The sequence below is a fragment of the Chlorella variabilis genome (assembly GCF_000147415.1).
Source record: "Chlorella variabilis unplaced genomic scaffold CHLNCscaffold_5, whole genome shotgun sequence".
NCBI lineage: Eukaryota > Viridiplantae > Chlorophyta > Trebouxiophyceae > Chlorellales > Chlorellaceae > Chlorella > Chlorella variabilis.
Genome location: NW_005435083.1, coordinates 1617769 through 1644635, shown reverse-complemented (window position 1 = coordinate 1644635; position 26867 = coordinate 1617769). Strand labels below are relative to the sequence as shown.

Genomic DNA, 26867 nt, shown 5'->3' with positions numbered 1-26867 from the left:
TACACAAGATGGCAGAAGGCGCATGGCTATGCAGCGTGGGGATACATTGTGACGAAAGGAACTGATTTTGTGGCTACTGTGTTTGCAAGAGAGGATTTGGAAAGGGATAGAGAAAGGCGATGTGGGATGTGCCAGCATGCATGCGTCAGGAACGAACAGCGACCTGCACCACGCGTCTGTGGGCGGCAAATGTGGGCTTGGCAGGCGCTACTTTGCGAGGGCCAGAATGGAAGCAGCCATGTAGCATTTCAGGAATAGAGCAATGTGCAAGCGCGGTAGGGGTGGAAAACAGAACAGGTGCGAGGGGTAATGGGAAGGTGGGAAGGCAGCGTAAGGTTGCCTTATGAAATGCCACCACGCCTGCCAGCTTGGCTGGCAGCGGCGAAAGCAGCAACAGGTTGCAGCACGGTTCACAGCGAGGGCAGCGCAGCCAGAGTTGCGGCGGCCTGCATTTCGGCGCAGGCCTGGAGCATGCTGGCAGCTGCCTGCTGTGCGGAGGCCAGTTCAGCGGCGGCCTGCTGGCGGGCCTGCGCCAGCCAGTGAAGGACCAGCGTTTCCACCAGGGCTTTCATCCGCTCCGCCTCGACCCTCGAGATCAGCTGGTCCAGCTGCATCTGGCAGTGCTGATGCTGCTGGTGCTGGGCAGGCACCAAAGCGGGGGTTGCTGCTGCGTTGGTGACTGGAGCCGCGGGAGCGGCGGCCAGTCCTGGCAGCTGGCCCAGCACCTGCCAGTGAGACTGTGCGGCAGCCGCTGCAGGCCACGCCGCGTGGGGCTGCCATGGCAGCTGCATGCTGAGCCCTGCGGAGGCAGCTGCTGGAGCGGCTGCGCCGTGCACATCGGGCTGGTGAGGCGGAGGGTGCAACGGCGGTGGTGCCACCGCAAGCGGTGCGGAGCGGGGGGCCCGGGCAGCGTTGCGCCTGCGCACCACCAGATAGCCTTGCCCGGGAACTGCAGATGGAGGTGGTCAATGCAGCAGGCGGGTGGGTAACAGTTGGGCTTGCAATGCAACTTGCGTTAGCATGCAGCAGAAGGCACGCAGCAGCAAGCACATGCCCGCTTCGCCCGCTCTCCCCTCGACCGCTTGTGCTTGCCTTGCAGAATGTGGCATGGTGGCAGCCTCTGAGCAATGTGATGGCAGAGCTGGTGCAGCGCAGGCTGGATGGGGGAGCACACAGTAGCCTTGCTTGCCGCCATGGCCACGCCGCCGCCTGAGCCGGTACAGCGGGGGGCTGTTGCCCAGCGGACCATGGGCTGCTCCCCGGCATTGGGCGTGGTGACGTCAGTAGTGCCGCTTGAACAGATGCAGCCGCACGTTGCGCTCAGCCGCAGGCCTGTAGGCACGAAAACACGATGGGCGTCAGCAGGGAGCCCCTCGGAGCGGGTCTCTTGCTGCATTATAAACTCCAACAGCCACCTTTCAGGCCCGCATCGTCAGGGTAGGCGCTGGAGCCCTCCCGTGTGGTCATCTGCGTAGCCCTCGGCGGGGGGCCGCCCCGCCAGCAGCTGCTGCTGCGTCCCCCTTGGGGTGCTTGCGTCGATTACAGCGTTTTACCGGCTGCTTACTGGTGGCTTACTGGTGGGGCTGACCTCCGGCCGCAAACCGGCAAGCACTGGCAAACCTGTTCTCCCTGCCAGCCGGGGGGGCAAAGCCCTGAACGCAGACTTTTGTGGCCAGCGCTAGAGCCTGCTGCGGGAACTGAAGCTCTCGGAGACGCATGGATGATGAAACCAAGATCCGGAGGGGACGGAGAAGCTACCCTCCCAAAGATTCCTCGCCAGAGCTCTCCAGCCTTGCATGCATGGGCCAGAGATCGCCCTTGCCAGGCAGGCCTATGATCATATTGCACCAATGAGCACTCATCTGGAAGCAAGCATGCCCTGCAGGGATTGGGCCAGAAGCGCCAGGCAGGTGCGGTGCAGCAACTGCAGGCCACCCCACCGTGCCTCACTGCCGCCGCAGGCAGACCACTGAGCGGTAGGCTTCCTCGTGATCCAGCCCCACAGCCGCATCAAAGTCGCCATGCACCTCCACCACCTGCGCCACGAGGGAACGGGAGGGCGGGCGGATGTGGGGCCCGCTGCATACACTGTGATACAGTAGAGGGCAGGCAGCAGCAGTGAGGGGCAGCAGTGCCCTACGGCACAGCGTGTGCCCCGGGGGCAGCAGCCAGCTAGCCCCAGCCGCCCAGCCGCCCATCCAGGCAGCCAGCCACCCACTGCTGCCGCCCAGCCACACCCCACACGCACGCCCCACCTGCAGCCCCACGGCTCTGCCTAGCAGCTCCACCTCCTGAAGCGTGAACTGGCGCTGAGGCACCACCTCCACCTCGCTCGACGCCAGCGCATCGCCCGCATACATGCTCAGCCCCACGGTGCGGTGCAGCACCTACAGGCGCCGGAAGCGGGGGCAGCGGCGGGACGGCGTGCTGGGGTGGCAGCGGGGCAGGGGCATAAGGCGACGGGTGGGCCCACACCGGCGGGTGTTGCAGCCCCCAGGGCAAAGCCGAGGCCCGCCTGCTCCTGCAGGTCGAAATGGTCCCCCTCGCGCCCCCACTCAACCAGCACCGTCTTGCTGCCATCCTCAGACTGCGGGGCAAGGGGCCCGGGTGAAGGGGCGGGCCGGGCGGCGGCCATGAGTGCATGCAGCGCCAACGGCAGCCGCCACTCCACGCTGTATCCACTCGCATGCTGTCGCTCGTGCCTGCTGGCCTCCTGGCGAACACACACACCATCCCTCGGAAAGGCAATACCGGCAGTACCTGTGCGTCCCAGGCCTCGATGTACTGCTCCTCCTCCAGGCAGTACCCTCCAAACAGGTCGCTGGGGTGGGGCAGCTCCAGCACCAGCAGCCCGCCGGGCCGCATGGCCTTGCTGCACGGCGGGCACGCGGGCGCGCAGGGTGGGGGGTGGGGGGGGGCCGGGCACGAACACCGCAACAGGCCTCCCTCAAACCCTCAAACCCTCGGCCGGACACCGTACACTGTGAGCCCACCTGAGCTCTCTGAAGCAGGCCAGCGCCGCGTCGTTGTCCAAGCAATGCGCCAGGCTGCCCAGCAGCACCGCCGCCAGGTCAGCAGGCTGCTCCACCCGCTGCGACCACCCCTCTGGCAGCAAGCAGGCAGGGACAAGCGCGCGGTGGGGAAAGAGGAGCCGTATGGAGAAGCACGGCACGCCCCGGTGCCAAGCACGCATCACTGCTCCGGCCCCACCCCTGCAGCAGGAGCTCCCAGTCCCAAGCCCTCTGACCGCATCCCCCACCTGCGGTCATATCCGCCTCCACAAACCGCATGCTGCCAGCCACCCCCGCCGCCTCCGCCAGCTGCTTGGCATAGCTGAGCATCGCGGGCGAGCAGTCGAGGGCGGTGGCCGTCGCCCCCGCCGCCTTGGCAATGGTGCTGGCATGCCGGGCGGGGCCGCACGCCACCTCCAAAAAGTGTTGCATGGCGTTGTCGCAGTGCCGCTGGTGCATGGCCAGCAGGTGCGCTGCCTGGAATGGATCAGTGGGGTGGCGCTCACTGCCCCCCGGCACGTGACGTCGCCCCACGGTGTGTGTGCACCCAGTCCATGATTGTGCTGGCTCTCTGACATCTCAACTGGGTCGGTCAGTCGGCCCTTGCCTCCCACTCACCTCCTTCTCATAGTCACGGAAGTTAAATGCAATGTCGTAAACCTCTGGCCTCTGGTAGGCTCGACACTGCCATGGTCCCTGCCGCTGGCTGGCAGCCCATCTCCTGCTGCCAGCTGGTTGCGGCCTGGGCGCGGCGACAGCGGCACAGGCGGCGGCCGTGGCGGCGGCACTTCTAAAGGCACGATGCAGCAGCGGCCTCCGTGTCGCCAGGCTCGTTAACGAGATGCAGCGACGAGCAACGCAGCACACGGAGCCTATGTGCGCGACCATCGACATGCAGAACTCGCCAGCCAAAACTGGGCGAAGTAAAATGAGTCTGGCGCACTTGGCCAAGTCCCCTGCTATCGTTGCGAGCAACGAGGCTCGGCATTTTGAGAAGCGCCAGCCTGGCGGGCGCCGACAAGTCGCGCCGCATGCCACGAGTACCTCCTCTTTGCGCGGCTTGTCCATTCGATCACTTCGCTTGAAAGAAGACGATCCATGATGTGAACAAGGATCATAGGCAGTGCAGAAGGGCGGTAGGCAAGCTGAAAACAAGTGCAAAGCTGTTGGAACACAGCAACGAAGATGGCTCTCTTGCTCTCTCAGACAATCTCAATGTACTCATCCTCCTCCTCCTCCTCCTGCGCTGCCAAAGCTGTTGCAGGCAAGGCCTCAGCTCCGGGTGCAGCGCTCGCACCGGCTGCTGCCGCCGCCATGCAGGGAGCCTGCTCAGCGGGCTGCACGGAACAGGCGAGGGCGCCCAGCGGCTTGCCAATGCCTGTATGTCCCGGCAGCAGCGTGCCATTTGCCGGCTGCCGCGGGTGCTGTGGGGCCTCGGCGCCTGGTGTGGCTGAGGACCGCTTGCATGGGGGCAGCGGCAGCTGGCCCAGCACCGAGGCATCCCGCTTCTGCCCGGGCGAAGCCGCTGCTGCCCCACCTCCCTCCTCGGCCTGTCCTGGTGACAGGGGAGGCGGTGATGTGGGTGCCGCGGCAGGTGGCTGCGCCATTGCAGGCTGCTGCTGCTGCTGCTGCTGCTCTGTCGCTAGTGCTGCGAAGTGTGCCAATGACTGCTCCTGCTGCTGCTGCTGCTGCTGCTGCTGCTGCTGCTGCTGCTGCTGCTGCACATGTGCGTCAGCAGCAGCGGGCCCATTTGGTGCATCACTCGATTGCACAACAATGACCTGCTGCTGGAGCTGCGTCTGCTGCTGCTGCACCTGCTGCTGCACCTGCTGCTGCTGCACAAGCGTGTGCGCCTGCTGCGCACGAGCCTGAGCCTGCAACGCCTGCGCCTGCTGAGCCTGTCCTCCGCCTGCTGCTGCCGGCGCGGCCGATGCCGTACGCGCGCGCGGCTGGATCCCCAGAACCGCGGCCGCCTGCTTGGGGGTCAGGCCCAGGCGGGAGAGCACCGCGTCCCTCTGGGCCCTCGTGGACACGCCTTTCAGCTCGCGCCGCAGCCTCGGCCCCAACTCCGACGGGCCCTGGCCGGTTGGCAGGTGGTGCTGCTGCGCAGGCGGCCCAGGCTGCTGCGGAGGACGCCACACTGGGACGCCTCCTGGCCCCTGCCGCTCGTCTATAGCTCTATGCTGTTGCTGCTGCTGCTGCTGCTGCTGCTGCTGTACATGCTGCTGCGCTGCTGACGGAGGCAGCGCCGGCACTTGGGGGCTGTGGGCCGGCGGCATGCCTGGGCCTGAGGCACCCTGCTGCGCCCGTGCCGCTGCTGCGGCTGCGGCTGCCACTGCTGACTGCTGCACGGCGCGTACCCGCTCAGCAGCTGCCCACTGGGCCTCGTATGCCTGCTGCACAGAAGTGGGTGCCACAGCTCCGAGCGCGCTTGCAGGGGCGGGCGGCTGGGCAGGCACCCCTTTTGCTACTGCCGCCCCCACCGGGCGGCCCACAGCAACCGCAACCGTGGGCTGCTGCCGTGCGTGCTGTTGCAGCTGCAGCCGCTCCTGCTGCTGCCGCTGCAGCAGCTGCTGTTGTTGGTGCCGCTGCAGCTGCTGCTCTTGGTGCCGCAGCAAAGCGTGCTGCTGCAGCCTCTGCTGCTGCTGCCGCTGCTGCTGCACCAGCTGTGCGTTGACGTGCACAGACAGCTGGGCGGCACGCTGGGACTGCCGCTGGATGGTGTGCAGCTCTGCGCGGGCAGGAGGACAGGCAGGGTGCTGGGAATGGGTAGGCGGTAGGGCCGAAACGCAAACCGGCGGCAGGGTGGCAGCAGCGGCGAGAACTCACGGGGCAGAGCGTGGGCCGCCAGAGCCCTGAAAGTGGCTTCGTCCTTGGCCAGCGAGAGCTGCAGGGGCACCACGCGGGAGTGAGCACGCGGGCACAGGGTCTTCAGAACACAGCCTCTTGACACTCGCCTGCTCCACCAGGGTGCTGACAGCTTTGATGCCGGCTTCGACATGATGCCAGGCTGTGTTCAATTCGCTTGTGGCCGACGATGGCCTGCCGGGTCGTGGCGGCGGGGGCTGCATGTTTGGGCTGAGCCCTGGGCTCAACAGGAGCTCCACATCGTACCAACAGTGGAGTAGAGACTGAAGGGCCCGAGGATGCCGACGCATGACATGCACGCCGTGGCGGGGCACCACCGCCGTCGATTTTGAACTGATGTTCCTTTGCTTCTTCATTCTTACAGTGCCCGATGTGGCTAGAAGTGAAGCTCACTTATGTGTAAGTTACAAGGAATTCTGTGTGATGGCGTTGGGCCGTTCCCTCGTAGAGGCGGCGGCCCCGAAAAAGCGTGCACCAGCAGCGAGCGCCGTGGGGCGAAAATCGGGCGGAGGTGGCAGAATGAAATCAGTATCGCGATGAATTTCTACAGAAAGTTTGTCAGTGAGCAGTGAATGCCAGCAACGCGCCAGGTGCAGAGCCGGGAGGCAGCCCCGCTACAGGCGGGTGAAGAGGGTGAGGCGCTCGGCCATGGCGGTCTCAATGTCCTGCACGACCACCAGCAGGAAGGGCTGCACGGGGTGGAAGAGGTAGGTGAGGTGGGCCCGTGCCGCGGCCGCCGCAGCCGCGCGGCTGCCCGCCGGCGCCGCCACGGGCTGCAGGTGCTCCGGGTCGAGACGGAAGCGCAGGCGCTCGGGCTGGCAGCGGCACATGAACTTGATGCTCCTGCGGTACGGGTGGCACGGAGGGGGGCGGGCAAGCCAGGGTGGTCGAGGGCTGGGGGGAAGCAGGCGCCAGGGCGGCAGGTGTGAGCGCCAGGCAGGGCAGCGAGGCCACGCGGCGCGGTGCGGGGGCCCGCAAGCGAACGTGCCTGTGGGGCGGGTGGTGGGGCCGGATGGCGCCGCCGATGGCTCGCTCGTCATAGCAGTACAGGTCTGGGTCTGCGGTACAGTTCACAGAAAACACCCGAGGGGCAGGCCGGAGGTGGGTGGGTGGGGAGTCAGGCGGGCACACCAGGGTGCAGCACTGCCGGCAAGCCACGTCCCTCGCTCCACCCCCCCAGCCCACCTAGGTATGGTGTGGCCTGCCGCAGCTGGCTGGAGGCGGGCACCTCCTCGGCCAGGCGGTGCCGCAGCTCCTGCGGGGACGCAGGCGGGGAGGGCAGGGGAAGAGCAGGCAGACAGCAGGGGAGTGAGCCAAGGGGAGCGAGCCATGCAATCGCATAATCATGCATCAGCAGGAGCTGCCACGACACAGCACACGCCCGCTCGCCACGCCATGCCCGCGCCTTGCCTTGGCCGCCACCAGCGGGTCGCGCAGCTGCTGCTCGCGGGCGGCGCGGGAGGCGGCGGGCGGCGCCACCCATCGCTCCCAGTCGGTGCCGCAGCCGCAGCCGCAGCCGCCGCCGTGGAAGGCGCCGGGCTGCTGCAGGTACCTGCGGCGCGCACGGCGGGTGCTGGCGCTTGGCAGGCCAGGCTCGCCACGCGGCGCAGGCCATCCCTGCCAGCAGGCCGCCTCCTCGTGCCTGGCCCCGTTCTCCTCACCGCCCACCAGCAGGACCGCCCACCAGCCAGGCCCCGCAGCCCGCCCTCCACCCACCAGGCCGCCAGCTCTGGCGAGTGCGCCACAAACAGGTGCTCCACGCAGGCGGCGGCGGTGTTGTACAGCATGAGGTAGCTGCCGTGCTGGCCGGAGGAGGAGGAGGGGGCGTGCCTGCAGGTGGTGGCGGGCAGCGGGGGGCGCATGAAGGCCGCGGCATGTGAGGCGGGGCCGCCGCCGAGCCCGCTCTGTGTGCCCCGCTACCCACAGCTAGCCGGCCGGCAAACCCACCAACCCGCGCTGCCTGCGCACCCGTGGTGCTGGTGGCGGTGCGGCCCCGCCAGCATCTCAGGCGGGCACCAGTGGATGAGCAGGCGCTGGTCATCTAGCAGCTGAGCCTGCGCACACGCACGCTCACGCAGCAAGACAGCGGGTGGCGTGAAAGGAGCAAGCGGGGCAGGGCCTCTCTTGCCACGCAAACGCACAGCACATCTCTCCCTCCACCACCACCACCACCGCCGCCGCCGCCAGCAGCCCTGCGGCAGCTGCACTGCCATCCATGGCAGCCAGGGCCCCACCTTCCACATCAGCAGCTCCAGGTGCGCCTCAAAGTAGTAGTAGAAGCGATCCAGAGGGCGGCGCCAGTGAGGCAGCAGCCCCAGGCCGCCCCCGCCGCCATGCTGCCGCGCGGCCGCGCCCTGCAGCCCGGCCAGGTTGCCGCTGCTGCCAGCCACGCGCTGGAGCTGCGGCGGCGGTGCGGCCGCGGCTGTGGCGCTCGGCAGGTTGCCGGTGCTGCCGCTGGCACGTGCCAGCCCCCGCACCATGCCTGCGCCTGGCGCCTGGCTGCCGCCCGCGGCCCTGCCACCCTCAGACGCTGCCTCTGCCGCCGCAGCGGCGACCGCCAGCGACTGGTGCTGCGCCTCCCGGAACAGGCAGGACAGCAAGCACTGCTTCAGCCCGCCGATGAGCGGCGACGGCGCCCCCCGCGGCTGCCATGCGCCGCCGCCTGCTCCTGGCGAGTGTGCTGCCGCCTCCTCCTCCTCCTCCATCTCATCCCCATCCTCCCCGCCGTCGGACACTGAGCCCTGGGCTGCCACCGCCGCGGCTGCTGCTGCCGGTGCTGGCCTCGCGCCCGGTGCTGCCACGGGAGCGCTGGGCTGCCACCGTGGTTGCTGGGAGGGGGACGGCCAAGCTGCCGCGGAGCCCGCCCCGCCAGAGACAGCCGCCCCTAAGGACGAGAAGGAGCTGACGGCGGCTAGCGTGCTGTGCACGGCGGGCGGCGGGCGCCAGCGCTGCTGCTGGCGCAACCGCCGCTCGCGCTCCTCCTGCTGCGCAATCACCCAAGCGTCGTCTTCCTGCACAGCCACCACAGCGCAACAGCCATTCCCCAGTTGCAGAGCGCTTGCTGGGAGCGGCGCTGCGCGGTTGCCTAGGAGAGCGCAGCATGCGCAGCAGGCTAGACTGGCCAGCACGGCTGGCACCAGCACACTCACCCTGCAGTGCTGCCCCACGGCGTGCAGGTACAGGAATCGCCCCGCCGGCAGCAGCTGCAGCACGTACAGCGTCTGGCTGGCCAGCTGCACAGCGATGGGGCGGGCAGCGAATCGGGGCGGGCAGTCGGCACAGCAGCGCGCACCGCGCGTGCATGCAGTGTGCCACCAACTTCACGCGGCGGCTCATGTCACAAAAAGGCGGTTTGCTGGGGCAGGGTGCTGGCTCACCCCCAGCACCAGCAGCAGGTGGCCACGCAGGTGGGCCCCCTGGTTCCGCGCCAGCTCCACGTAATCCGAGTGGATGGTGTGGCTGTCCAGCAGGCTGCCGCTCTCAAGGCCCACCTGGGCGCAGAGGGCAGCAGGAGCACACACACACAGGTCGGCCAGGACGGCAAGCAGCTGGGCGACCGCAAGGATTCAGCCACGCAAAAATGAAGGAATCGGTCGCGACAGCACGCATCGCGCGTGCACGTGCCCGTACGCCTGCTGGCCAGCTGGCGCTCACCAGGTGGAAAGTGGTTGCATCCACAGCCGGCACCAGCTGCGCGGCTCCCTGGGCACTCGCGGGCGGCTGGCGCTCAGGGGAGGAGGTGGCGACCATGAGGAAGCGGCCGTGCACAACTGCACATGGGTGGGTTTTGGGGAGGGGAGCGGGCGCCGCTGGGCAGCCTGGGGCATGCGGAGGGAGGGAGAAACAAGTGCGTAGCAGCCAAGCGTACAGCAGGTGAAAAAGCCAGGCGGCAGAGGCAGGCAGGCCTGCTCACGCACCCATGCAAAAGTCTGTGCAAATGTGCTCCCGCCGCCCCGGGCAGGGGCAGCACCGCCAGTGCTCCTCAAACACGTCGCCAAACGCCACCTCGCGCCGCTGCTCCCGCTTCTCCTGCTGCGCAGGCGCCTGTGCCGGCTGATCAGCCGCAGAGTGCGAGCTGTCTGCTGGCTGTGGCTGGCCAGCCGCGCGGGCTGCATCTGCGCCCGCTGCTCTGGCTGGTGCATCCCGGAGGCCGCCGCCGCCGACGGTGGTCGGCTGGGGAGCACTGGCGCTGATCCCCATGTTGAGGCCCTTGAAGCGGAATGCCACCACCTCGTTGGAGACGGGCTGGAAAGCAACCAGGAAGTGGCCGCAAGGTGTGAAGCAGTAGAGGACTGTGTTTGGTGGCGGCACCACTCCCGGCACCGCTGTGTCGGGAACCACGCTCTCGTACAGCCGCCGGCTCTGCGGCGCCTGCGGATGCAGCGGGGAAGAGGGGTGGTGGTCAGAGGGGAGCTGCGGCAGGCGGTAGAGACCAGTGTCCCTGCCTTCGCCGTGACGGTTGGCGGCGTCGGCGGCGGCACCAGAGCGGCAAGGTCCGGCCGGCCTGGCGTCACTCACCACAGCTCCTGGCGGTGCTCCGTGGCATTCCCGCTTGGCCAGGCGACGAGCAAGGCTCTCGTAGCCCCTCCGCTTCATCGCCCCTCCGCTGCTGCCAGTCGGGAGCCCCTCCTACACACTCATCATTAATAGTAACGAGTGCAGACTAATCTGACGAGTCACGCCGGCGAACGACAGTGGCAGCGCGCCAACCGGTAGCAGAAAGCAACACAGACGCGCAGAATGAGGGAAATGCTGCTGTGATGAGACGCGTTGGAGTAACGAAAATGAGCGGTAGAGTCCCGCATTAGGTGGCTGTTTGTTTCCTGGCCGCCCGCCCGCCGCCCGCCTGGCGAGTGACGCCACGGCGCGCCGACACTCTTGCTCCCCAATTCCTTGCTCGCCTACTAACACACAGCAGACGTTACACACAAGTCACTCGTTGCTGCCGACGCATTTGCAGCGGGCGGCTTTGATACCTGTTGTTGACAAGGAGCCGTGGGAGCAGTGAAATGTCATGGGAACCGAAAGAATGTGAATTGCAAGTTTATTGATTGATCACGGCGTCGCTGGCAGACAGGAGGCTGGGCCACTGTGGTTCAGAACCTGCCGATCACAGCTTGCGCACCAGCGGCAGCGCGCGTGCTGACCGCTGCGTAGCTCCAATCACACTAGAGCGGCTGGATGTGCGGCCGCTGACCGGGGTCCCATCCGCAGCGTAGACGGTGGCAGACATGCGCCGCCGCAGCATTCTCGCGTCGAAGCTGCAGGAGAGGGTTGGCTGGGAAGGCAAGTCAGCAGCCCCGCCGACCCTACGCCGGTAGGTGCAAACTTTTAGAAAAACAGAGTTGGGAATGAAATGCTGTTGCTGAAGAGGTGCACTCGTCTGCAGTGGTTCAGCAGCCTGCTGGGAGGCTGTCAGCTGGCTGGGCCACCTGCTGAGAGGCGCCAGCTGTCACCCTGCTGCACACGGGTGCTCAATAGCTGCGGCCATTGGCCCCCTGTGCAATGCCGCCATTCTGCTGATGCTGCCAGTTGGCATCTTCAATGCGGATCACCGCGACGTGCCCCTCGCCGCCGCTGCCCAGTTCCTTCTTTGTGGCGGTGCCGTGTGTGAGCGGTGCGGTGCTCTCCAGCTGTGCTGCTGCGGGGGCGATGGCCTTGCGGCCCCACGGCAGCCACGCGCGCCAGCCGCGCCCCTGCTGCCTGCCGTAGCCATTAGCTGCCTCCAGCGCCACGCCGTGCGTCAAATTCCTGTCCGGCCTATCCGGCCGCTGCGGCAGCAGCCTGGATGCACAGGAGGCGCAGACGTTGGGCACCACAGCTGGCGCAGGCTGGCCTACAGCACAAGCGGTGCCTGCCTACTGTCTGCCTGCCTCGCGCTGCACTGCGGCCGCGACCTGGTGCAGCCTTCCCGGGTTGCTAGCTAATCTGCCTTGCCTATTCTACTCCTAGCCCATACAAGTCATGCAAGTACCATTGCACATGCACCCCTGTACCGCCACAGCACGCACGCATTGCAGGCAGGCGTGCACTGTCATGGCGAAAGCACAAGGCAAAAGCGCTCACTTGGTGACGACCTTGGACAACATGCTGACGGGGAGGGAGCCGATGCCGATGAGGATGGAGATGCCCCACTCCAGCCCCGACAGGTGCTCCACCTTGAAGATGCCGCCCAGGAAGAACATGATGATGACCTGGGAGGAAGGCAGGGGAGGGGGCCCAGGAGAGAGCATGGCACGCAGTTCTCGAGAGAAAGGCTGTGGGTTGAGCGTTGCCTGGCAGTTCTTCCACCCCCAGGATTCGGAGCATGTGCGGGCGCCCCGCCGCTGGCCCATCCACAACACACGCGCTCCCCACCCACCTGGAAACCTGCAATGACGACCCAGATTACCCAGAAGATGTGCGACTGGAAGAGGCCGGCAAAGACGTTGATCTCGTCCTCCACCTTGCGAGCATTCAGCATGTTGAACATCTGGGCAGGTGGGGGGCAGGGGACGGGCAGCGGCACTGGGCTGGGGCAGAGTGAGGGGGCTGCTGAGCAGGTGGGCCCTCAAGGAGTGCAGGGCTGCCACCATCTGGTGTGCGGAAGCGGTGATCTGAGTCCTGGGCCTGGAGGCACACCAGCACGCGACGCGACCGCGGCGCTGACCTGGCACCAGATGAATGTGTTGAACACCATGGAGCTGATGTCCTCCTTCGCCTTCTCCTCAGCGTCAGTCCACTCAGAGTTCAGCTGCGGCAGGAGGAGAGAGGGAGACGCGGGGCGGCTGGGTTGCAAGGCAGCGCTGGAGGCGAGCAGCCAGCCTGGTGCATGGGGCGATGTGTGAAGAAAAGCTCGCCTCTGCCCCGGGCCTCCCCCCTGCCGCAACCACCACCTGGGCCCGGCCTGCGATACCAACCTGCTGGTAGTAGTCGTTGACCTGGGTGTAGCGGCCGCAGCCCGGGGAGCCGGCGCCGCAGAATGCCTCCACCGTGGGCTCGGTGAGCTTGCAACCGCCGCTCACCTCCAGCCCGCAGGACGGCACCGTCTCGTCTGCAGCCAGGCAGTGCGGGCAGGCAGCGATTGGTGGCAGTGGTTGGTGGCACACAAGTTGACGCTCGGAGCAGAGTCAGCAGCCAGCACAACCTTCATGGGCGGCTGCCAGCCACCGCAGCAATGATGCCACTGGACCAGCGGAGCAATGCCCTCCCGTGCCCAGCCCTCACTTGCGAACCAGTAGCCGCCGTTGGGCTGGTAGCACTGCGGCGTGCCGGCCTCGCTCATGGGCAGCGGGCAGCAGAAGCCGGGCACCGCATTGGCGGAGTAGAAGTTGCACTGTGAGGGGATGGCAAAGCGGTCCAGGTGGGCGGGCATGCCGTAGAAGATGAGGAAGAGCCAGAAGATCTGCGCAGGGTGGTGAACAGCAGACGGGATGGCAGGCAGCTCAGCCAGGCAGGCAGCTCAGCAGGCAGCCATTGCGTTGCGAAAGGGTAAACAGGGCACAGAGTGGGAAGAAGTGTGCCACAGGCACGCTTGCAACGATCAGGCATGAGGCACAAGCCAGGCGGGGGTGTGATGGCATTCCCCTGCCAACCTGGTAGCAGCCCTGCGACAGGATGAAGCGCCACATGTGCCTGCTGATCAGCGGCTCGTCGCGCCCGTGCGGCTTCTTGGCGAGCAGGTCGGGTGTGGGGTCCTCGGTGGCCAGAGCTGCAGGAAGGCGAGTGGGTGCATGTGTGTCGGGGTGGGGCATGCCAGCAGGTGGGCAGCCTGCTGAGTGCACGTCACAACTGGCGGCCAGGACCCGGCGCTGGCTGCAGGCGACGCCAGCTCAGCCCAGCTCACCCAGCGCGGCCAGCGAGTCCATGATCAGGTTCACCCACAGCAGCTGCAGCACGTTGAGCGGCGTCTCGCCGTTGGTGATGGCCGCCACAAAGGCCACGATGAGCGCCACCAGGTTGATGGTCAGCTGCGAATAAGGAGGGCGGGGGGCCAGGGGTAGGGGCTTGGTGCGATGGCGGCTCCAGCACCTGGGCCACAGGAAGCAGGCCAGCCATCCCCACAAGACTGAGAGGCAACTGTCCCTGCTTCTACACCAGCTGCCGCTGTGCCCCACTGCTGGCATCCCATACCCCTCGCCACACCCACCCCACCTGGAACTGCAGGAACTTGCGGATGTTGGTGAACACGGAGCGCCCCCACAGCACCGCCTTGACGATGGATGAGAAGTTGTCGTCCATGATGACAATGTCGGCGGCCTCCTTGGCCACCTCAGTTCCTGCCACAAGGGGGGTGGGGGTGGGGGGTGAGATCAGGTTGGCAGGAGGAGGGAGGGCAGCGGGCATCCCCGGGCTCAGGAGCACTCGGCCTCTGCTCGAGGCCCCCGCCTGCCCACCGACGGCGTGCCGACTCGCGCCCGCGCCCTGCGCGGCGGCCCTCCACCCACCCGCGATGCCCATGGCCAGCCCCACATCCGACTCCTTGAGGGCGGGGGCGTCGTTGGTGCCGTCCCCCGTCACCGCCACCACCTCCCCCATCTTCTTCAGCGTCTGCACCAGGATGTACTTGTCGCGCGGGCTGGAGCGGGCCAGCACCTGCAGACGCGGCAGCAGCGGCAACAGCTCCTCCTCCGGCATCACGCGGAAGTCGGGGCCCTCCAGCGCCAGGCCGCCGTCTGCGTGTGGGGCGGGCGGGGGCGGGTAGGGGTGAGTGCGGGGAGTGGCGGGAGGTCGCAGGTGGAGAGGAAGGGGCAGGAACGCGGTGTGGAAACGCGCACATCTTGGCATCCATGTGCATGCCTGCCACCAGGCTTCCATGCTGCTCAGAGGTGGGAGGAGAGAGCAGCAGCAGGCCATCTCGGCAGGTGGGCGCCAGGCGCACCGGTGAGGATGCCGCACTCGCGGGCGATGTGCTCGGCGGTGTGGATGTTGTCGCCCGTGACCATGCGCACGGTGATGCCCGCGCGCTGGCAGGTGGCCACCGCGTCTGGCACCTCCTTGCGCACCGGGTCCTGCAGGCGGCGCCAGGTGGCAGCAGGCCATCCGCTCAGCTCCCACCATGTGTGGCCTCGACAAGGATGCATCGGGTCGGCTGCAGCCGTCAGACCTGGCATCACAGGCTGGCAGGCCCAAGCCCGCTGCCATGGCACCGCGCAGCCCCCACCTTGATTCCCACGATGCACAGCGCGGTCAGGTTCTCCTCGTGCGGCGTGGCGAAGAAGTCGGCGGGGCGGGAGGGGTCGCTCTCGGGGAAGTCTGCGGTGGGGGCGGAGGAGGGAGGGATGGCGGACCACTTGCAGCCCCGGTTCCAAGCTGGCCATGGTGTGGGGCCTGGGGCATCGGCCACGCCTCAGCCCCAGCACCCCTCCAGCCCCCTGGCCCCCACCTGTGTATGCCAGGCACAGCGTGCGCAGGCCTGTGGAGGCCATGCTGGTCACGGTGCGCATCAGCTCCTCACGCATAGCCTGCACATGCGCCGGCCGGCGGGCAGGCGGGGTTCGAAGTGCAGGCGCAAGGCCCACGCACCGCATGCGGCATCAGCTAGCGCAAGCACCCCACCTCCCTGCCACCACCACTACCATGCCATCGCCCCACCTCGGTCATGGGCTGGGACTCCCCGCCGGCGTTGACCATGGCGGTGCAGCGCGACAGCACCATCTCCGCGGCGCCCTTGTTGTACAGGCGCAGCGCGCCGTGCCGCCGCACCAGCACGCTGGCCATCTTGCGCTCAGAGGAGAAGCCATACACCTCTGCAAGCAAGGGTGGATGAGGTGGAAGGGTGGCGTGCGGGTGGGTGGGGCCCTGGTCAGCAGGAGGGGGGCGGGAAGGGCCATGGAGGGCCAGCTGGGCAGGGCAAGACATCCAGGCAGGGACCCTGCGATGAATCAGCTCGAAAGCGGCAAGATGCCACACTTGGATGTTGGGTGCCTCGCTCCTGGTCCCCCGCCCCTTGCCCCTCCACTCACCCACTGTCTGGTCGTGGTGGATGTCTCTCAGCTCGCGGTAGTTCTGGCCCCAGTTGCGCGCCATGACCAGCAGCGCACACTCGGTGCGGTTCCCCACGAAGTCCACCTTGCCGTTGGAGTCGTCCACCATGAGGAAGGCCTGGGGGGCAGGTGGGAGGGGCGAGTGGCGTGGCAGTGTGTGTTGGCGATGCGAGCGAGGGCAGGTTCAGCAGCAGCAGGTCGCACTCCTGACAGCTTGATGCATCGGGTCAGGACATAACGTTGGCCAGCCCGGGCCTGCCTGCCCCAGCACTGCCCGCCCGCCAAGGGGCCCACCTTGGAGTTGAGCGCCACGTTGGTCACAATCTCCTCCCTCGCGCCCGCGGGCAGCGCGCTCAGCGGCGGCACCTCGGCATACATCTGGCCGCAGAAGTAGCCCTTGACCACCGTCATGCGGTTCTCGGTCAGCGTGCCGGTCTTGTCGGAGCAGATGGCGGTGGCGCCGCCCTGCGGGCGGGGAGGTGGGGAGGCACCGCAAGCGCCGTGGCCGGCGTAAAGCCCCCTACCTGCCTGGCATGCACACAAACCTCTCTCTGCGCCGGCCTTGCACCAGCCCAGCAGCACACCTCAGTGCGACCACCTTGCTGCACGCCGCCTCTGGCCCAGCTGCCTCCCAAGTCCTCCCCTGCCTCCCTCCCCCACCCACCATGGTCTCGCACGCCGCCAGCACCCTCACAAAGTTGTTGTCCTTCATCATCTTCTTCATCGAGTAGGCCAGCGATATGGTGACTGCCAGGGGCAGGCCCTCCGGCACAGCCACCACCTGCGACGCAGCACGGGAGCAGGGCGACGGCGTCGGCGCGCGGCGTGCGTCAGGCGGCCCTGAGCACCCGCGGCTGGGCTGCATCTCCTGCCATGCGGACCAGGCCGCTACCGCAGGACGCAGAATAGAGGGAGGGGCAAGTGCGAGAGGGGGCGGGCAAAAGGCTGGGCAGCGCCTACCCACCAGGATGGTGACTGCAAAGATGAAGAACTGGAGTGGGCCCTCTGAGAACTGGTCCATGGGAAAGCCCTTGTTGATGATGATCCACCTGGGGGACGGGCAGGGGCAGGCAGGGGCAGGGGAGGTGACAGAGGCATGCATCTGCATGACGGGGCACGCCGTGATGCAGGCCAGCGCGGTCAGCAGGCACTCCGCCGCAGCCTGCTGGAGGAATGGGCCAGCCAGCCAACGGCTGCGGCTGCACACCGGGCTCGCGCTCCTTCCAGCCCCACCTGATGAGCAGCACGAAGAAGCAGATGACGGCCACGATGAAGCCCAGCTTGCCAATGGCCGTGGCCAGCCAGCCCAGCTTCTCCTGCAGCGGCGTCTCGCCCACCTCGCCCACCACCAGCGCCATGGTGCGGCCCCACTCGCTCTGCTCCCCCACGGCAAGCACCAGCATGCGGCCGCTGCCCTCGGTGATCTGCGGTGGGGAGCGTGGGGAGGGGGAGGGGGAGGGGCACAGCAGCAGCACCAGCAGTGCCTGGGGGATGCGCGCTGGCAGGCCGCGGCGGAGGGAGCGCAATGCATGCTGCCACTGGCCAACTATTCCCAGGGCCGCACAGACCCTTCAGCAGCACATGAGGGGCTGGCGGTCCCAGCTGGCTCCCACAGCAGGGCTCGGCTGCGCCAGCGGCGGTTTTCCTACTCCAGGCTGAGCAGGCTTGCTCACCTGCGTGCCCGACCGCACCCAGGGCTCCTGCCCCAGCTCGGCGCCCTTCTTCACCGGGTCGCTCTCGCCTGTCAGCGACGCCTCGTCCACCACCAGGCCGTGCACCTGCAGCAGGGTGCGGCACCAGAGCAGGTCAGGCAAGGGGCAAGGGGCGGCAGGGCCGGCCGGCAGGCCGCCATGGGCCGACGCTGCATCCTCCCCTCCCTAGCACACCTCCATTCGAAACTACGGCACTCCCTGCCCGCTCCCTTCCCCGCTCCCCGCCCCCTCCCTGCCCCTCCCTGCCCCTTCTGCCGAGCCCTGCACCTGCCCCCCCTCTGCCGCCGCCCCTACCGCCCCCCGCCCACCTCGATAGTGAACCCGTCTGCGATGATCTTGTCCCCCGTGTCCAGCAGCATGACGTCGCCCACTACCACATCATGGTTGGGGATGGTCAGCTCCTTGCCGCCCCGCATCACCTTCACCTCGATGATGTCCTTCTGGGCGTTGAGCTTCTGGAACTGGCGGTCCTTGTTCCAGTCGTTGAAGGCGCCTGCGGGTGTGGTGGGCAGGTGGAGATGGATGAGTGTGCGGGTGCAGTAGGTGCGAGTCCGGTGGAACGGGTGCCAACTTTGAAAGGCAGGGGCGCGTTGAAAAGCTAGAGCAGCCAGGGCTGGCCAGGGGGACTGGCAGGACGCCAGGCAAGGCCTTGGGGTTGCACACGCAGGGGCAGGGTCTGTCACAGCTGGCAGCCAGCAGGGCGAGGGCGCCACAGCGAGGCCACCCACCGACTAGCGAGACGACCAGCACGGCAACCCAGATGGCCACGCCCTCCGTCCACGCGCTGTTCTCACGCTCCTCGGGCACCGCCGCGCCCAGGATGGTGGAGATCTGTTGCGCGGAGATGCATGGGGATGGGGTGAGGTGAGGTGAGGTGGGGCACACCACGGGACGCATCGTCAGGTCAGTAGGCTCTTGGCTGCCGGGGCAAAGCCCAAGGCTGAGCCATTGCAGGTTGAGCCATGAATGCAGACAGCAGCCTGGCGATCCATCTGTTGCCCGCTGCCTCGATGCCAGGAGTGGAGCCGCCGGCGGCCCTGCCTGGCACCAACGCAGTTCTGCACAAGAGTGTGCTGCGCGGCGGTGGCTGCCTCACCAGCGCTGCCACCATGAGCATGATCAGGGTTGGATCCTTCAGGTTGCCAAACCATAGCCTGAAGAAGCTCTTGGGTGGGATGGCCTTGAACTTGTTGGCGCCAAAGGCCGCCCTGCGGCAGAGGGCCCGGCGGCGGCGGTGGCGTGGCGGGTCAGAGCATGAAGTAGAGGGATCTGGGCAATTGCTGTCAGCCCTGATGCACCATTGACAGCAACAGCTCGGCTGGGTTTCAGTCACGGCGTGTTCAGCCAGCACATACCTGCGTGCCTCCAGATCGGTGCCGTCCGTGGCGGCGGGATTCACGCCGTCATGCAGCGAGGTCTGCAGCGCCGCTGCCACGCCCGGCAGGCCGCCCAGCTCCTCCCATTTGTCCAGGTTCTTGTGCTGCTCGGCAGGAGCAGGAAGGGGCTTTCAGTACCTGGCCGCTAGCGCGTCGCGCGAGTCGTGCGGGCACAAGTTGTGTCATTGCCCCGCTCACCTCATTAATCTCTGAAATCGTGGTCAGGTCCACGCCAAAGGGGCCGATCGGCTGGGCGCCATGCTCAGCTGAAGTCAGTGTCGGCGCGCTCTCCAGGTCCGCGCTTGTGCTGCCGGTGACCATCTTCGCCAACTGCGACACGACAACCACGCAGCGGTCCGCTCAGCACACAGCCCGCAGCCAACCGGGACGGTAACCGCGTGGGTGTTGGTCAAACCCACACAAGCAGAGCTAGAAGGGAGGGGTGGGAGGCCAGAAGGCCAATTGGATGGGGATGAATGCGCGAGGGAGCTTGCGCGCCGTGTTCAGGAGTCCAGCGACGGCACAGCGCGCTCAGCGCCGGGAGCTGGGCGCCCTGTATTTCCCATTCCTACCACATTGCCCTATGGGCCATCCGGGCCCTACCACGCGGTCCACAGATGACACAATCGCGCCATGAACACCCCGCAGAGCGCCCACCTGAGCCTCCTTTTCCTCCTCCGCCGGCTCGGGCCACAGGCGGCGGTAGCCAACCATCCTGCTCCCACCCAGGCCAAGACACCCAATGGGTTGTTCTGAAACTATGCAGAAAGGAGAAGTATCTCCAGCAGTACAGAGAAAGGCATGCACGCCTGGGCGAGACATGTACCTCACCATGCTTGGCAGCTGTTCCCCTGACAAACATGAGCTGCCACTACAAATTGGCGCTTGCTGATAGCAGCCAGCTGGCCAGCACCGGCTTGCGCAGGCAGTCGTCGGAGCGTCGCACAGCCGCCAGCACCTCTCGCCGCAGCACCGCAGCGGCTGGTGCTGCAGAAGGCAGAGGTGACGCTGTCGTCCCAGCTGTTGCTCCAAGGCTGCGAGCTGGGTGCAGCAGGCGGTCAAAGGCTGCCATCGCTTCATCCAGCAGCAGGTGGTCGATGATGAGCAGCTGCTGGGCCGCTATCGCTGCCAGCTCAGGCGCGCTGGGATCGCCCCTGCAGCCGGCCACGAGGCACGTAGGCCTGGTTTGAACGCAACAGCACAGCAGGGCCACCCGGCAGTTCACAACAGCACCTGTGACTCACCATGCCGCCAGCTCCCAGCACTTGTCCAGCACCTGCTGCAGGCACAGCAGCGCCACGGGGCTGCGCACCGGCAGCGCCTCCATGACAGTGGCCAGCCCCTGCACACCGCGCAGGCAGGGAAGGCTGCTCAGCTTGTGCGCTGCAATTGGACCCAAGGCTGGCCACCCTTGTAGGCATCTGAAATCTGTAGCGCAAGCCCAGGCAATAGCTGGACCCACTTGCGCCAGCTGTGGTAGCGGCGTGGCGCCTGGGCAGCCCTCCAGGCTGCGCTGCACATAGTAGGCAGCCAGCGGAGGCCGCCGCTCCTCGGCAGCCGCCATCAGCAGCGCGCAGAGCAGGTTGTGCGCCGAGGTGGCCGTGGCGGGGTGCGGATGCAGCAGGTACAAAAAGGCCACAGGGGCGAGCCGCTCCTCCAGCTTGCTCTGCATGGAGCAGCGAGGCACAGGGGCTGCAGCGTTGACGGCTTGCAGTGTAGCCTGAACACCCTGAAATGTAAACGACAGGCCAAGAAACAGGGTCTCAGGCGCAGGCCGCTGTTTACCCGGGGAAGCACGGGGCAGCAGGAGGTCAGCACGCTCATCACGAACTGAACCTTGGCCGCTGCCGCACCATCCACCAGCCAGGCTGCCTGTCTGCCACGGGTGGCGCATGGTCCTGCCAGCTCAGCGTAGCATGGAAGGCAGGCCGCCAGGCTGGCTGCAGCAGCCGGGTTATCGGGCAGCTCGGCCAGGGCGGCCTTCAGCAGGACGGCATATTGGGGTGGGAAGCTGAGGCGGCAGAACTGCAGGTCTGCCAACACGACCGCTGCAGCCCCCGCTCGCTGTGCTCGGCCTGCAGTGGCCGCCGGTGCCGCATTGGCTGCACTGGGCACCGGCCCAGCCTCCAGCGCAGCTACTAGCAGTACCAGGCAGGTGAGGAAGAGCTTGTCCAGCAGCAGCCGCACAGCAGCGGCGTCGATGGCTGCCAGCCAGCCCTGCGGCGGGACCAGCGAGTACCCGCGGTAGTGCTGATGCGCCTGCCGTGCAGCTGCCTGCACCTGCTGCACCACCCACTGCAACATGCCGGCATCCATCTGCCCGAGCTGCGCTGACAGTCCACTGGCCATGCCGCCTGCATGCTGCACCAGCCCACAGCCCAGCTGGCGTTGCACCAGCTGGCTGGCTTGTGAGGGTGGCAGCTGCACCTCCGCCGCATGGCACAGTGGCGCCAGGCTGAGCGCGCTGTGCAGCAGGGATTGCGCCTGGCACCGCACAATCCCCGGCGATGCCAGCAGCGCGGGTCGCCGTACCGCACCCACCAGCTGGGCCGCGGCTAGCGAGCATGCATCCCGCAGCAGCGCTGACTCTGCCAGCGACTCAGCAGCTGCTGCCGCACTGCAGGTCTCCACAATGCACGCCTCCGCCTCGGCTGCTAGCGCTGCTGCCTCTGGAAACCCAGCTGCCGACCGCAGCAGAGCCTCGACCAAGCCGCCGGCTGCCAAAGTTGCCACGGATGCCTGTGTCACCACGGGCTGCTGTAGCACCTGCCCGCCGGCGTTGTCCGCAACAGCAGTTGCCGCAGACTTGAGGACGGCGTATGCCGGGCGCAGCAGCCCAGAGACCGCCGCTGCTGGCTGGGTGCGGCCCAGCACTGCTGTTGCTGCTCCTCGCATCATGCCATATGCTGGCGCCAGGCAGTCCACAGCCAGGCAGCCCGTTTCAGCGGGCGCCCAGTCACCCAGCCACTGCAGCAGCGCCGACAGCAGCCGGCATGCCGCCGCAGGCTTGCCCTGCAGCAGGGGCATACTGTGCGTCAGGCGCACTTGGGGCTGAGGCGAACAAATTCCACAGCGCTCGCAACACATTCAGCCAGTCCAGCAAGTGACTGGCGGGTTCAGGAAGCCCAGCACTCACCAGTAGGCAGGGCAGCAGGCTGCCCACCGCAGCCATGGCATCGGCAGCTGTCGCAGCCTCGGGCTTCACCAGGCGTCCACCCACCAGCGCGGCCCCCACAGCATGTGCCAGCGCCTCCGCCTCGCCCTCCTCTGTCGCTGCTGGTCCCACGCTGCCCAGAAGCAGCAGGCAGGCCGCCGCCACACGTGCCTGCTCTGCTGATGCTGCAGCCAGCCTGTTGGCCAGCAAGTCCTGTGCTGCTGCTGCCGCGCCATGCAGCAAGTCTGGTTGACGTGCGGCGGCGGGCTGCAGGCTCTGCTGCCTGGCCCACCGTGACAGCAGGGTGAGGGTGGGGAGCAAGACGACCGTTGGACTCCCTGGCTGAGCCAGGCCTAGCAGCGCAGCCACGTGGGAAGGGCCCGGCGGTGCCGCTCGGCTCGCCGCCAGCGCCGCCACCGCAGCGGCGGCGGTCTGCACACAGCGCAGTAGGCGTGTCGGCCGGGGTAAAGGCAACGCACTTTCAGGCATCACGTCGCGCTGTGGCGCCAGGAGCTCAGGTTACCTTCACATCGCCGCTGAAGACAGCGTCCCACAGCCCCAGGCGCTGCTGCTGGGCTTCTCGCTGCCTAGGTGCCGACATCTTGCCGCGTTATCAGCGGTGGACGAGAAATCAGGGCCACCAAGCAAGTTTTCCAAAGCAATCCTCAGGTAGCAATCCTTGTCAGCACACACTATACGACCAGAGCGATAAGACCGCCATTCATTGCACTGAGCTGGATAGCCTCCAAGCCGAATACATGGGCCTACACACTGGAGGTGACCGCCCCACCGGGCTGGCCACTCTCCTGCTCGAAGACTCGCCTCCCAGGGACCACAAGCTGCACCGGCTGAATGTTGCCAGGCTGGAGAGCAGCCTGGAAGAGGCCCTGAAGTATGTGGTGGGCGGCAATGGTGGTAGCGGCAGCGGCGGCGGCAGTTTCTTGGCACCGCTGCCGCCCCTTGTGCGTGGTGGCCAGATAGACTTCCAGGCCGTGGAGCAGCATGTGCAGCAGGCCCTGCAGGTGGCAGCCGGTCTTGGCGGTGCCGCACAGCCACCAGAGGCGCAGGCTGCAAGGGCAGAGGTAGCAGTGGCAGGCGCGGCATCCGAGGTGCCCGCGGCAGCCGTGCAGCCAGCCAGCGTGAGCGGCATCAGCGAGGCGGCTCCTGGAATTAGCGGCAGCAGCAGCGGTGGTAGTGCAGCTGGAGGTGGTGGCTCCAGCGGCAGTGCCTCGCCTGAGCAGCCGCCGCCGCTGGAGGCAGACTCGCCCGCGGGCTCGCCGCTGGCGCCAGCCGCGCCGCCAGCTGCTGCACCTGCCCCATGCATCAGCAGCGGGAGGCTGGGCCCAGACGAGGTGACCCTGGTGGAGGCCAGAGGCACGTGTGAGATCCGGGGCTGCAACGTGATGAGCCGGTGAGGTGGATCGGCAGCCTGAGTGGGTGGGGCATGCCGAAACGCACGGCAGTCCAGATGGCACCACGCACCAGTTGGCCGGCCTCACGGCTAACCTCCTGGCTTGCTGCGGCCTGCTCCTTGCCTCTGGCCCCGCCCCCTGCAGGACCAACTTCAGCACCGTGCGCAGCAGCGTGTGCGTGTGGAAGGGGCGGTGGATGTATGAGGCACAGCTGGGGACTGCAGGCATCATTCAGGTGGGTTGGTGGAGCCACTAGTTACACCAGCCTGCCGGCCCTCATGCCGCGGCTGTTGCCTGTGACTGCCTTGGCCGGGCTGCACTGGCATGCCCTGCCGCTGGCCCAGGCCTGGCGCGCCGCCCCTACCCGCCAGTCTTGCTGTTCGGTGCTCAGGGATGCTGGCTGCGCTCCACCTCTCGCTGCCTGTGCTGCCTGCTGCAGCTGGGATGGACGACCCTGCAGGCTCGATTCAACAGCGAGGAAGGGGTGGGAGACAACCAGGACAGGTATTGTGGCAGTGAGGCCACGCAGGGTGGCTTGCAGGCGGGTCCATGTGGCATGCACACCTCGCCGTGGCAAAAGCGTGCTGCTTGCCCCAATCCCAAACACCCGCTCATGTGGCAGGCTCTACACATTTTGCCTTTCTCTCCTCCCCTTTCCCCATCTCCGGATGACGCAGCTATGCGTATGACGGGCGACGCAAGATGCGGTGGCACGTGTCCAATGCGGCCTACGGTGAGCGCTGGGCGGCGGGCGACACCATCGGCTGCTGCATCGACCTCGACGCCGGCTCCATGCGCTACCTGCGCAACGGAAAAGACCTGGTGAGGAGTGGGGCCGTGCAGTCAAAGGCTGATGGCATGTAGGGGGGTGGCTGTGTGGGGGGCGCCTGGAAGCGGGGCGGAGCTGTCGGGACAACCACTGCTGGCTGGCTGCCGCAGGGCGAGGCCTTTGCTGACGTGCGGCGCGGCATGCCAGGGGCGGCATACTTCTGTGGGGTGTCGCTCAGCTATGGAGGTGAGGTGCCGCCCGGGGGGTGAGAGAGTTGCTATCGCGGGGTGGGGATGTTCTGAGTTTATGTAGCACTGGTTGGGCCCCCTGTCATCCACGGGGCTGGGGGCTAGCTGGTCTTCTGCTTAAGAAGAGAGTAGGCACCCTTGGACGCCGGTTTGAAGCGCTTGCTGCGAGCCTTGCGCTTGCCGCCCTTGATGCGCGTGCCAACCCCCTGATCCCCTTTGTCCGTTGGGCTCCGTCCTGCAGAGCGGTGCGAGCTCAACTTTGGCGGGCGCCCTTTCCTGCACCCGGTAGAGGGCTACCAGCCCCTTCAGCAGCAGCCGGTGCTGGGCGTGCCGCACCTGGAGCACCTGCATGAGCAGGTGCCGGCAGGCGAGGCGCGGCAGCGCCAGGTGGCGGCTGCCAGTTACCTGGCTGGCTGCCTGTCTCGCCTCATTCAAATCAGCTCCCCGGCGCCAGCAGCAGCAGCAGCAGCAGCAGCAAGCGAGGGGGCTCCGGCCGCCGAGCCAGAGGCTGGCAGCAAGCAGGAGGAGCAGGAGCAGGCAGCAGCGGCAGAGGCGTGGCAGGAGGAGGCGCATCTGCTTGCCGGCGCCAGCGCCCCACGGCCGGCGGTGGGAGGGCGGCTGCTGCCTGATGCCGACGTGCTAGCAGCGCTGGCTGCTCTTGCTGGTGGGGAGGCAGGCAACAGCAAGGGAGCTGCAGTGGCAGGCCTGCCGTTCGCGCCCTCTGCGCCGTCTCTGGCGGCAGACGGCGGCGGCCCTGCCATTCGCATGGACGACAGGGTGCTGCTGGGCGCGGTGCTGGCACAGTATCTGGGGCCGCTGTGCCTGGACCGGTACATAGTGGAGACGGTACTGGTGGATTTGCTGGATGAAACCGCCGGCGAGCTGGCCAGCGGCAGCAGCAGCGGCAGCGGCGGCGCCAGCGGCGGAGACGGCGAGCGTGCAGCAGAGGATGCGTGGGCAGCCAGCGGCTGGGCGCTCTACGGCACCGCCGCGGCCACCGTCGGCGCCAGCGGCGAGCCGGCGGCCGTGCCTGCGGTTCACGGTGTGGGCGACTGCCAGGAGCTGGGCCGGCAGCAGCTGCAGCAGCTGCTGGATCTGCTGGCGGCGGTGCTGGAGGCTGAGGAGCTTGCTGCCCTGGCTTCCACTTGCTGCCAGGTCAGCATACATGGCAGCTGTGCCCCTCCGTCAGCTCTGGGGTGCACGTGCAGGGCATTTTGGGCACACAACGGCTGACGAAGCAGCACCGCTCCTCGGCTTGCTATTCTCCCTGCAGGTGCTGGCCAGGCGGGTGCGGGGCAGCGTGTGGAGCCTGGTCGACATGCCCGCTTCGGCCGCGCTGAGCGCGCTGCGCCTCTGGGGCGCCATGCTGGATTGCGCAGACGTCAGGGCAGGTGGGTGAGCCGCTCGCAACTTGCTGCGCCGCACCCTGTCGACAGCCAGCGATAAACATGCCCTCTGTCACCCACACCAGCACACCCACATCGGTATCGCGCCTGCCCTGCAGCCTGGCTGGCCAGTGACCAGTGGGAGCACCAGCTGGAGCAGCTGCTGACGGTGTGGCAGCCCAGCGAGGACGACCTTACTGAGGTGTGTGCAGGGGGGGGTGCCCAGCTGGTCAGGGACCACCGGCCCAGCACCAGGCACACCGGGCGGGCTTGCTTATGGATGCTGGTGCGTCAGGGCTGCACCAGAGCATGCACCCCGCTCCTGGCGCACACATGCTGCTGCTCACAACCGTCCTGCTGTTCCACCCCTGTGCCCTTCCATTTCCCCTGCCCTACCCGCAGCTGCTGTGCAACTTGAAGGTGGTATGGAGCGAGGAGGGGGCGGGCGTGGTGCGCAACCGCCGCGAGGACCAGAGCCTGTTTGCAAAGGACCTGGGGAAGCTGACGGAGGGGCTGGAGCAGGTGGGTTTGGGGGGGGGTGTTTGGCTGCGGCTGTGGTGGTGGCATCAAACGTGCGGGGTTGGGGGGTTACTGCAGTGCACGGCTGCGCCCTCGTGCTGGCAGGATGCTACCTCTGTCGCATGTGCGGCGCCGCAACACCCACCCTGCCCCCGCCTGCCTGCCTGGATGGCTCCAGGTGGAGGCGGCCCAGGCCGACTTGCTGCTGCAGCTGTGGCTGGAGCCCGGCAGCGGTGACGCGCAGGGGCAGGCGCCCCGAGGGCCTTACCTGCGCCGGTTCCTGGCGCACCTTGTCTACAACAACCGCAACGCCTCCATGCACATACCTCCCCCGGGGCTGTCTGATGTGACGTGCCTCGTCTCCGCCGCCTTTGCGCTGCTGCGCCTCATGAACGAGCAGGTGGGTGGCGGCGGTGGTGGTGGTGGTAGGTGGTGGTGTTGGTGGATG

General features: G+C 67.3%; 5 protein-coding genes across 5 annotated transcripts; all 5 read right to left on the bottom strand.

The window, feature by feature from the left end:
• Positions 1 to 410: 410 nt before the first annotated feature.
• On the bottom strand, positions 411 to 791 carry CHLNCDRAFT_143178 (hypothetical protein; the record flags this gene model as incomplete). Its single annotated transcript, XM_005849587.1, has 1 exon — positions 411 to 791. One exon carries the CDS (start codon positions 789 to 791, stop codon positions 411 to 413), a length of 381 nt encoding a protein of 126 aa, XP_005849649.1.
• Positions 792 to 1946: 1155 nt separating this feature from the next.
• CHLNCDRAFT_143177 (hypothetical protein) lies at positions 1947 to 3470 on the bottom strand (the record flags this gene model as incomplete). Its single annotated transcript, XM_005849586.1, has 6 exons — positions 1947 to 2036; positions 2256 to 2387; positions 2474 to 2587; positions 2761 to 2872; positions 2994 to 3105; positions 3260 to 3470. The coding sequence occupies 6 exons, from the start codon at positions 3468 to 3470 to the stop codon at positions 1947 to 1949; spliced, it is 771 nt and encodes a 256-aa protein (XP_005849648.1).
• Positions 3471 to 6493: 3023 nt separating this feature from the next.
• Positions 6494 to 10475, bottom strand: CHLNCDRAFT_143175 (hypothetical protein; the record flags this gene model as incomplete). Its single annotated transcript, XM_005849585.1, has 12 exons — positions 6494 to 6694; positions 6864 to 6937; positions 7065 to 7134; positions 7302 to 7431; positions 7596 to 7709; positions 7848 to 7933; positions 8114 to 8890; positions 9029 to 9112; positions 9257 to 9370; positions 9534 to 9649; positions 9797 to 10250; positions 10398 to 10475. The coding sequence occupies 12 exons, from the start codon at positions 10473 to 10475 to the stop codon at positions 6494 to 6496; spliced, it is 2298 nt and encodes a 765-aa protein (XP_005849647.1).
• Positions 10476 to 12273: 1798 nt separating this feature from the next.
• Positions 12274 to 18769, bottom strand: CHLNCDRAFT_6358 (hypothetical protein; the record flags this gene model as incomplete). Its single annotated transcript, XM_005849584.1, has 19 exons — positions 12274 to 12351; positions 12529 to 12600; positions 13400 to 13569; positions 13705 to 13828; positions 14013 to 14137; positions 14306 to 14533; positions 14740 to 14869; positions 15022 to 15113; positions 15244 to 15322; positions 15453 to 15607; positions 15824 to 15962; positions 16139 to 16309; positions 16509 to 16625; positions 16809 to 16893; positions 17078 to 17268; positions 17518 to 17622; positions 17865 to 18049; positions 18285 to 18387; positions 18653 to 18769. Coding segments are annotated over 19 exons (2466 nt in total), but the record flags the coding sequence as incomplete, so codon positions are not given.
• Positions 18770 to 19803: 1034 nt separating this feature from the next.
• CHLNCDRAFT_143173 (hypothetical protein) lies at positions 19804 to 22687 on the bottom strand (the record flags this gene model as incomplete). The annotated part of the gene is made up of 6 exons (XM_005849583.1): positions 19804 to 20086; positions 20177 to 20274; positions 20395 to 20598; positions 20718 to 21944; positions 22069 to 22518; positions 22610 to 22687. 6 exons carry the CDS (start codon positions 22685 to 22687, stop codon positions 19804 to 19806), a joined length of 2340 nt encoding a protein of 779 aa, XP_005849645.1.
• Between the last annotated feature and the right edge of the window lie 4180 nt (positions 22688 to 26867).